We start from the raw sequence: 10,160 nt of genomic DNA, 5'->3' as shown, positions 1-10,160 counted from the left end.
CCCCCATAGATTAACATTACATATTCCATGACCTCAGATCACAGACCAAAGGAATGAATAACGAAAGCAAACTAAAATGGTTTCACCAAATACGCCTAAGAAAGCTAGAGGAATTTTCACTCTTGACAGGCTTTAGAATTAGAAATTTGACGAAATAAGGTCCTCCACTTAAAATGGAGGTGATGGCGGTGGCACTGATTTTCCAAAGAAACTAACTTCTCGATTATGAAAAGAAAGCATGTTCTTGCAGGTCTTGGACTTAATTTTGTGTGAATACGTAAGTTAAAGGTAGGACATATCCTTAGAGGTTGTCTAGTCCAGTCTCTCTCCTAAACAGAGTCCACTCTGTAGCACCTCCAGCTGATAGATAATGCAGCATACATTTCAGTGTTCCAAGGGAAGAGAGCTCACTATCTCAGAAGACAGCCACGTCCACTGAGGTAAAACTTTGTTTGAAAGTCTTCTATTTAGACCAAAAATCACACCCACTGGAGCTTAAAATGGAACAATACAGGAGTAGTCTTCATCTTTTTCACGACAGCCCTTCAGATATTAGGTTGCAGTCTTCATGACCCACTAAGTCTTCTCTGTTGACGTTAAACACTCCGTTCCTTGACCATCCCTTCTCTGCTGATGTCCAGTAGAACTTTCTGTGATGACAGAAATGTACTAGAACCGTACCTTTCAAGATAGTAGCCAGTGTGGACTGAGCATTTGAAATGTTGCTACCATGGCTGAGGAACTGAATTTTTTTTTACTTTAGTTGCCAGATGTGGCTAGTGGCTACCATATTGGGCGGCACAACCTTGTATTTTCAAGTGCCTTCTCCCTGTTGATCATTCACTTTTTTACGTGCATTTGAGATTGTCAACATCCACCAAAGGCCTGTCACCTACAATGCACCAATACAGCCTTCGGGATGCCCGTTTAGCACTTGGACAATATTTTCTATTACTGCTTCCCAGAATGGAATTTTTTTTTTTTTTTTAACTATCAAGAGTATATGTGGTTCACACTGATAATCACTGGAACTAGTATTTTGTCAGCAATCCTAGTGCCTAAACTTGTACCACTGCATTTTTTAACCTAAATATAAGGCTTGACATTTCAGCTTTTTGGTTTAGGCCCAGAAGTTTGGGGTACTCCAAGTTAATCATTTTCAAACTTGTTTCAATATAGTTTACTAGCCAGCCAACTTTGTGGCATTTACAGATTTGGCATTACACCATGTGACCCATATGTAGTCCTTTATAATTTACAAGGTACTTTTCGTCCATTATATTTAATTTGATCCTTACAACAACCCTGTGAGGTAGGCAAGATATGAAATCCACATTTTATAGATAAGGCAGCTGAAGCATAGCAGGAACTGAATGGATGACATCTTTTTCTACTCCATTGAGCATCTTCTTGTACCTTCTCTTCATCTATATCCTTGATAGAAATGATGAAGAGAGGACCTCCAGAGGCCAGGCTGACTCTGAATTCTTAAACAGCACTGACTGCTATAGCAGTCTAAACGGGTCAGTTCCCTAGTAAAAGTGTGATTATCCAACCCACTGGTTGCCGCTCTGTCCAAAAGGATGGTACAAGAGACAGTAAACTGACTTACATAAACACGAATACCAGTCCCATAGTAGAAAAGCAAATGAGGGCTGGCTGCCAGAAAAAATTCTACTTGTCTGTATTCCACAAAGGGACTGTCATACCAACTGCTTAAAGAAGCCAAGTCTCCCTCTCTTTCAAAATCCCCATGGGGCCATGTTTTATTGTTCTTATGGTTCTGAGCACTTCCTATCCCACATTGTAATTTTTATGTACATGTCTTATAACTAACTTCAAGTCTTTCATCTCTGTAACACCCAGCACTCAGCCTACTGCTGAGCATGTAGGAGGCACTCAAGTTGGTAAAAGATAAACCGATTCAAGTGACTGTTCCTCCAACAGTATCTGGCCCACCTCCAAAAACAAACTTGTGACTAGAAGAGACACAGACCATTGCCACATTCTTGCCAACACGACTGATTAAAATGCCCTTACAATTAGCTTGGTCACAGTTCTGAGCAAGTGCTGAGGCTTTTGCTAGTTAAAGCAGCTTTCATTGGAGCGTTCTGTTTTCTACATGTGTTTTGACCAAAGAGTAAAGACAGGTTCTCTAACAATAGGGTTAGAATACACAAAGTAGGATGATTCTTAATAATGTCAAGTCAATCAGTAAGGAAAATCAGTGACCGATAAAATGAAACATCGGAACCTTAGGTCTTCCAAAAGAAAGGAAAAAGACTAACAAGCAAGAATATAGTGCTTTACCATTTACAGATCTTTCACATACATTCCATTTGACCCTCACAACAACCCTGTGAGGTAGGCAGCACTGATGTTATTCTTCTCATTTAACAGATGAGGAAAGTGAATCTCAGAGCAGTTAACTGAAGTGCCCAAAGTTCTACAGTTAGTAAATAATTTGTATTAGTATCAGTCTTTGGCCTAAAAATTCAGCACCCAGCCTCACCTCATACTTGCCCTACCTACTTCACAGGGATAATGAAGATAAAATGAATTCAAGGCTAGAAAAATACTTTGAGGGAAAAAAGCACTATATAATTATACCCGCAAACTATAGTTTTCCACGATATATGGCTCATTCCCCTTCTTATCCCAGCTTGTGCGTGAACCCAGAATTTTACATTGCCTCAGTTCTGTGCTCAACTAAGCAACTCAGTAAGGCAGGGGAACAGTGTGATCCTGTTTGAAGTTATATAAATTACAGTCAGGGTAACTGCTATACTAATAGCAAATTGAAAAACAACGCAGGCCAATGTGCAGCGAGGACCCACTGAAACACAGCAAAGCAAGGCAACATTATCAGATAGGGCATGATTGCATAGAAGGAAACGTGGTGTCAGAGTTCAAACTGGCACACACATGGTTATCTAAGGCAAAGTGGTGGCAAAGAAGAGTTATTTGTTCCACATTATATAAACAAGGGCAGAAGATTGGTGGGAACCCGTGCAAAAGCATCTTCTGTCACACAGATCCCTCCAGCTGCCTACAGAGGATATGAACAACAGTGTCATCTTCACTTTAAAGAAGGACTGTACCTGTGCTCATATCCCGCACTAAACCAAGGAACAGCTCCATGCTGAATTTCCTTGGCTAAAATACAACCAGTACCATCATTCTTAGTCAGACTAATACACAGAATGTCTTTTTAGGTAATGAATTAGATGGCTGTGTTTTGATTTTTTTTTTTTCCAGGATTCACTTTGGATTCTCCTGCTTTTAAGACCCAAAGAAAGTTATATTGAGTTTTTATTGGTGATTCTAAGTATATGTGTTTATAACAGTTAAAGTGTGATAGGTGAATTCAACATATTAAAAGAGTTCTAGAGCATCTGTTCAGAAAAGATTATATACTATACAAACTATTCAAGTCATACAAAACCATTTTTTCAGTGTCTTTTCAACTGAGAAGAATCCTATTCAGCACGCTTCTCCTCCTGAGGTGGTTCATACTGAGCAAGCTATAGGGCAAAGACAGAGCAGTTTAGGTGAATTTTACTCTAAATTGGGTAAAAAAAACTTAATAGTAACAAAACGAGTAGTTAACTATTATATTCAGTTTAATGACTGAATCAGTAACTTTATATGAATATCCTATCCCTTTTTCAACCATTTAAGATTAATACAATTTAATGTTTAATACAATCAAATGTAGTGAAAATTCTTTTCATATAAACCTTTAAAATTACTGGGAAACCAAAGCTGAATTTCAATTCATGACTGCACTGCTCAAATACTTGATCTGCAGTAATCTATCTGTATCTTCCCAAAGATGTTGGTAAGGTACTTACTCTTTCTCTTTACCAAAAGTTTACTGAACTTTCTCTTAAGAAGCAGAAAAAAAGAATAATGTAACATATATTAACCGAGCCAGTCAACGAAGAGGAGCTCATGTCTTTGACTCAAAAGGTGCCAAAGAGTTAACTGGTATTTGTTTTGTGGGATCTTGGGTAATTTAACATGCTGCATTCTCTATTATGCTAAGCTGTGGTTCCCTGCAAGAACACTAAGGCTAAGATTTAGGTTGTTCCAATTAGCTGTCAGATTTGAGAAGGTAATTAGACTTCACTGTGCGTGAGTTTCCTACCCATAAAATGGTCCGTGCACCTGTTTCGCTTATCTCGCAAGGCTGTTGAGCAGATAAATCCCCTTATGAGAAATGCCTAGAGTAATGTAAAACGTGGTATGTGATTCAGAACGTGGAAGAACCTCAAAGACGTAAACTGGACTAATTTGAAGTTTATGAAAATTCTCAAAGCAGTTTCAACAAACAAAAAACTTGAGTAGACAAAATTAAGTGCAAACACATTTATAGAGATAAACACATTACAGGGCCAGCACATACGGCCATGCAGGTTGTGCACTGCACAGCTCGAAGAGGAGCCATTCACAAAGCATTGACCTACAATGACCTACTTAGGTCAGTTGCTTATGACTCCCAGAAATCTCCATTTACTCACGAAGTAGCATTAACCAAGGTTCTCATCTTTTTTTTTTTTTTTTTTAAAGTAGGCACCATGCTCTGCGTGGAGCCCAATGCAGGGACTGAACTCATGACCCTAAGATAAGACCTGAGCTGGGATCAGGAGTCAGCCGCTTAACCGACTGAGCTATCCAGGCGCCCCTCTCATCTTTTTCTTGATGGAGGTTCCCAAGAACCTCTTCTTGACCACACGTTGCTTCTCCTATTTACAATTTGTGGTTTTCTAAATAGGGCATCAGGTCAGCCTTGCAGTGAATTGAGATTATTTATCCTCCTCCCTCCCCTACTATCCATTTTAATGAGGTTTTGATCTTATAATCATTAAGGGTGAAATTATTTTTAACATGAATTCTTTTAAGACATTTACCTTTGTTTTCAGTTTTTTATTTTCTTCTATAATAGCTTCATATTTCTCTTTCATTTCTGCCAATTCTAGGCGAAGCAGCTCTATTTCTGGATTTTCTGGGGTAGCAGCTCCTAAGTGATGCTTTAAAAAACTAATATCAAAGTTAAGAATTTACTTGAGCTGAATGAAACTAATGAAATAGCTCAGAGTAGTATCAGTATCTCCGATCATGGTCACCCAACCTTACCACCAACATTTACCCAGAGATCATCGCAAAACATAAAGGAAAGTAACTTTTTCAATCGTCAAAAATATCTTAAATATTATCTATGTGAAAAAATAAGAGTTCCAAAAATAAGTCCTTTTTCTGATTTGAAAGATGAAAAGGATACTCCAAAGCACTATTAGGTTTCTCTGGTTCTTCATATAAGGCTACCAATACTGCAAATCAAAAAGCAGAAAAAAGCAACAATTAAAGTCTTAAATTTGAATGACTGAATTTATATAGCCCAGTAAATATTAAATGCCTATTATACGCCAATCACATTGCTAGGACTGCCATACCATGGTAAACAAGGCAGATAAGGTCCCTGCTCTCAACAGATTTACAGTCTAGTGCAAAAGCAAAGAACTAGACAAAAAAAAAAAAAAAACCATCAAGCAGCAATACAGGATGATGGATTATGGGAGCACACTGGAAGACCACCTAACTCAGCCTAGGGCACCACGGAAGGCTCCCTAAGGAAGGGAAGTAAGACCTGAGACTTGGCTATGAGGGTTTCAGATAAAATGGGAAGGTGAGGGGGTGGGGAGGGCAAGAGAACAACACATTGAGGAACTGAAAATTCAAGTATGGCTAGATGGAGCTGTGAACAATGTGGCAGGAAAGGAAGCTGGCAAGGTGGTCAGGACGCAGACCAGGGAGGATCCTGCAAGTTCGGTTGGACTTTGATCCTCAGAACAGGCATATAATTAAACAGTTTTAAGCAGGAGAGTGACAGGATCGCTTTTGACTGCTGTGTGGAAGATCCAGAGTGGGACAAGGACGAAGGTAGGAAGAGCAGTTATGAGGCAGGCGTGGTAATCCAGGTGAAAAAGATTGTAACCTGCACTAGAGTGATTTGGGGGTGGGGGGATGAAAACAAAGTAGATAAATTTGAGAAAAATTTTGGAGAGAATCAACAGGGCTATGGTAATTACTTAAAGGAGCTTTGAATTCAAAATGTGCTTCAAGAAGAATTCCATATACAACATGCTAAATAACCACCAACCAAAAACCTTACCAGGAATCAACATGCTCATAGCAACATTAAAACAGATGTTTTAGTTTGTATCCAACAGCTTATGTCAGCACTACCTTGCTCATCTTCTATTGAACAATTTCCTCCTAGGATTTACTACTCAGATAAAAATCTCTCTAAACCAGTGCATGGAACCCTTTGAAAAGTGACAAAAGCCAAAAAAGGTAACTACACACAAAAAATGTGCAGCTCTAGACTCCAAGTTAAGAACTGTTGTAAAACAACTTACACGCTTCCTTTTTAGTTTTTAGTTTTAATGGTTCATCAAAATAATATAGACAGTATGAAAAAATTGAATGGCAATGACTTTTTAACAACCTGCTCTGAGTTCTGATAGTTACTATTCTAAGTATACTTAGAACCCTGTTTTTTGAGACATTGGTGTATTTACATCACCACCGCCCTCTCCTTCCAGTATGTTTTTCTTTAAATAACACTCAAACCTATTTCTTCTTCCGTTAATTTCCACTGATCTCTGCCATCTGACTTTATAAGACATGAATACTCTTACCTTTTCTACCTCTTCTTCCCCACCCCATTTCTTTCGGCTTCTAAATTTCTGTCAGTGGTACCATGAGGTTGATAATTACAGAACATAATGTAAATGTCAAGTTTCCTGTGCTTTTCTATAGATGAAATATACTTCCTTTTAATCAGACAAGAACTCGATAGCCAGTGTTTCCCTTTTTGCCTTAGCAGGCGGGATTTTTAGAGGTTGGTATGGTACTCAAAATAAATGCTTCTTTTTCCAAATGACTTATCTTTATCTTTAGCCATCCTTATAGTGTTTTAATGTTAGAAGCAGTTTCAGATCCTCTTGAAAATATGCTGTATTATAATTATAAATTAAATATGTGTCAAGTACCCATGCTTGAAGCTGAAAATCAAATTTTAAATAGGTCACATCAGTAGAGACTTATGTTCAGTTGTCTGATATTATTTAGGAGACTGGAAATCTACAGAGAGTGAGGAGTTAGATGTGAGCAAGGGAAAAGAAGGCTTCAGGGGTTTCCAGCCTCATGAAGGAAGGGCCATGTATGGCCACAAAGCTGTTACCTCCTGCCAAGGTCACTTCTCTGCCTTTCAACATTCTTTTACTCTGTTCAGCCACTCTGGGCTCCTTGCACTTCCTGGAACTCTTGACATCACATTTCATTCAGATCTCAAATGTTACTTCTTAAGAAAGACCTTCCCCCACCACCCCTTATAAATGGCACACCCGTTGCTATTCATCCCATTTGCTATGTTTTTATTTGTAACACTTCCCACTGGCTGGCACTGTGTATTTATTATCTGTCTCCTCCAACTAGAATATAAGCTCATTCTCCCCCCCCCCACTGCTGTATCCCCAGTGCCTAGAACAGAGACATGAATAAGATAATGAAAGAAATGAACTCATGGAGTTTTTTAAGGGGGTGGGGGATCAATGAAATTCCATGCTTCTGTGGCTCTTCAAGAGAGAACAGCACAGCACTTTCATAGAGTACTCCTGTCATGTTTGCTGAAATTTAATTGCAAAGAGATGAGGACACTAGTACCTGAACCTAAGGTAGGTAGCAATTCAAAATTGTCGGCCCATGCATGGGAATTACAAGTCCTGTTTCTGCTAAGACCCAGAGTTAATCTCCCAGAATTTTCTCCTAACCTTTGCTTCTGGCCAAAGAGCGGTTACCAGATTATTTCCCAGACACTTCTCATGTGGACCCAATCATCATCCCTGACAGCTCTTCTCTTCTGTACCCTTGAAAGTCCTAGCCAATGAGTTGAATGATACATAGCAGGCATTCACATTATTGCTGAGTTAATGAAATAAGCAGTACCCCAACTATCTCTTGGAACTCTCCAGTTTCAAGCTCCTTACTCATCTTAGGTCTTGAACCCCCTTGGAGAAAGAGACACAGTGTAACAGCTTCCATCTTAAAAACTGTAAACAATATAACCATTTTCATGTGCCCTCAAGCTCTTTAAACTGTAATTCTACTTATGAAATCTGCACAGAACAGGAATTGGTATAGCCTACGAAACGGGTTAAAAAACCACAGCCAAATGAACTATGAATCGCCTACTTTGGGGACTGGGTTCACTTAGTTATTTTATAGGCAACTTTGAAATCTGGTAATTTCCCCACTTGCCCTTTGTTCGAGGGAAAATGCTTCTTTACGTAATTTTGACTCTGCAAAAACTGTAAGGAGGGAAGAATTGGGATCGCAAGGTCTTTAGCAAACAAGTTCGCTGCGACCGCTCGAGGCAAAGCAACGGAAGTTGGAGGGACTTTGCAACAGCTGCAAGAGTTTCACTCCCCGCCCGGAGAGTGGCAGCGTGAGCGAGGCTACCCCAACTCGGGCGGCGTCCGACAGCCAGACGTGTGCCAGTCCCTGCTGAACCCCGAGGCCCACCTTGCTGGACCCCAGACAAGTCCCACCTGTTCCCCCTCCTTCCCCACGCCTTGGCCGGTCAGAGGCGCAGCGCCGAGGAGCACGGCGTGGACACGAGGAACCCTCTCCTAGCCCATGCTCACCCTTGGTCAGCGTGTCCAGCACCCCCGACTTCTCCAAGTATCTCCGGAACTGCTCGCGCTTCGAGTCGGCGGCCTGAGGAGACACGGCGGGTCAGTGGCCGAAGCCCAGGGGCCGGAGCAGGAAGAAGGCGCTGGGAGTCCGGCAACCCCGCCTCCGCCTCGCTACCTCAGGCCCCCAAAACCTGCGCGCGCGCCCCCTCTCCCACCCCGAGCCGACCAGCGGCTGGCTACCGCCCGCACGCCCCCAGCCACGCCGCGCCCCCCTCACTTTGTAATGGGCCATAGTGACAGCGGCAGCGGCGTAGCTGGCGCCCGAGACCGTGGCTGGCGGGCTCTGAGCAGCACTGCTCATGCGCGGAAGGGCGCGCGCGCCTGCGCACTTGCAAACCAAGGTTCGCGATCGCAGGGGTGTGGCCTGTTTTCATGACGACCAGGACGCTCTGAGGGCCCCATAGTGGGCTAAGCAGAGGGAGGCTGCGTACGCCCGCCTCTCTGTTCCCGGAGCAGCACCTCTCCTTCCTCTTCCGGTCCTCGCCGCGATTCGGTTGCTTAGCGAGGGGCGAGGTTTTAGTAACCGGGAACTAGTGTCCAGGTGGGGCCAAAGATGAGCGTGGCGCACGGGGGCGGGGCCTGCGGAGGCCGTTAGCACTAGGACTGTAGCAGGGTGGGCTCTTCGGACACCGGCCTGGAGCGGACGTGTCTCAACTGGGACCTGAGGAGGTGTGTCACCCTATATGTGCTGACTTCTTGGCTCTCATCCTGAAAAGATGCGCACGACCGACGCAAGGTGGCCCTTGGGTATGCAGTGTCTTGAGAGGAGTGCTTAGAATCGTATGTTTCAGCTCCAGCTTTTACTTTTGGAGTTTGTTTTGTGGCGGGTTTGGTATGGGCCTTTGGAGGGTGAGCAGTAACGTGCTAAGCTTTTGAGCTCTTACTGTGTGCCAGGCACTGTAGTAAACACGTTTCTTACTTTAATTCTCATGCTATTCCTGTAAGGTAGGCACTGTTACTAAAGTGGCGAAGTTAGAGGACGAGGGAGTGTAGAACTACGACTCCAATCTGGGCATTGAATCACGATGCTATGAAGCCATCAATCTTTTTAAGATTTTATTTACTAGATAACGACATTATCATTGTGCTCAGAAGACATCAGGTTGCAGTCAATAAAGAAACTAAATTAAGTCCCAGGGACAAACAATTTAACCATTGTCCAGAAATAAAAGATTAGTAACTAAAAGGGAGAATTCTGTAGAATAAGGACAATCTCCTAAGGCTGTACTCCCTTTCAAGGAAAAACCTTTCCAAACCATTAAGCCCCGATTCTGATCATGTGACTTTCCCAGAATCCGTTTTCATGGGTTCTGAAGGGAGCCTGTGAAAAAGTAATCCTGATTTGGTAACTATGTCTTTGAATTTAAAACTGCCCCTTCACCATTCAGAATTAATCTG

General features: G+C 42.0%; 1 protein-coding gene and 1 long non-coding RNA gene across 4 annotated transcripts in view; one reads left to right on the top strand and one right to left on the bottom strand.

Annotated features, from left to right (window-relative positions):
• Positions 1 to 2,291: 2,291 nt before the first annotated feature.
• MYCBP (MYC binding protein) lies at positions 2,292 to 9,127 on the bottom strand. The gene is made up of 5 exons (XM_045782659.2): positions 8,980 to 9,127; positions 8,712 to 8,784; positions 5,285 to 5,333; positions 4,914 to 5,043; positions 2,292 to 3,524 (listed from the first exon to the last, which is right to left on the bottom strand). Exons 1-5 carry the CDS (start codon positions 9,061 to 9,063, stop codon positions 3,480 to 3,482), a joined length of 381 nt encoding a protein of 126 aa, XP_045638615.1. The 5' UTR covers positions 9,064 to 9,127; the 3' UTR covers positions 2,292 to 3,479.
• Positions 9,063 to 10,160, top strand: part of LOC148107203 (uncharacterized) — a 47,514-nt gene continuing 46,416 nt past the window's right edge. For all 3 annotated transcript variants that reach the window (XR_015722698.1, XR_015722696.1, XR_015722697.1), the window contains exon 1: positions 9,063 to 9,509. This is a non-coding gene — a long non-coding RNA (uncharacterized LOC148107203). The remainder of the gene's footprint in view (positions 9,510 to 10,160) is intronic.

The sequence above is a fragment of the Ursus americanus genome, chromosome 33, assembly GCF_024610735.1.
Source record: "Ursus americanus isolate L20-20 chromosome 33, mUrsAme1.1.p, whole genome shotgun sequence".
NCBI lineage: Eukaryota > Metazoa > Chordata > Mammalia > Carnivora > Ursidae > Ursus > Ursus americanus.
Note: the sequence above shows the minus strand (reverse complement) of the source record. Positions and strands in the feature narration are given on the sequence as shown.

Coding starts and splice junctions, on each gene's coding strand:
- MYCBP (XM_045782659.2), bottom strand. CDS start 9,063: ATGAGCAGTGCTGCTCAGAGCCCGCCAGCCACGGTCTCGGGCGCCAGC. Junction 8,785..8,979: donor TCACTATGGCCCATTACAAA/GTGAGGGGGGCG, acceptor GTGTCTCCTCAG/GCCGCCGACTCGAAGCGCGA. Junction 3,525..4,913: donor ATAAAAAACTGAAAACAAAG/GTAAATGTCTTA, acceptor TTTGCCCTATAG/CTTGCTCAGTATGAACCACC.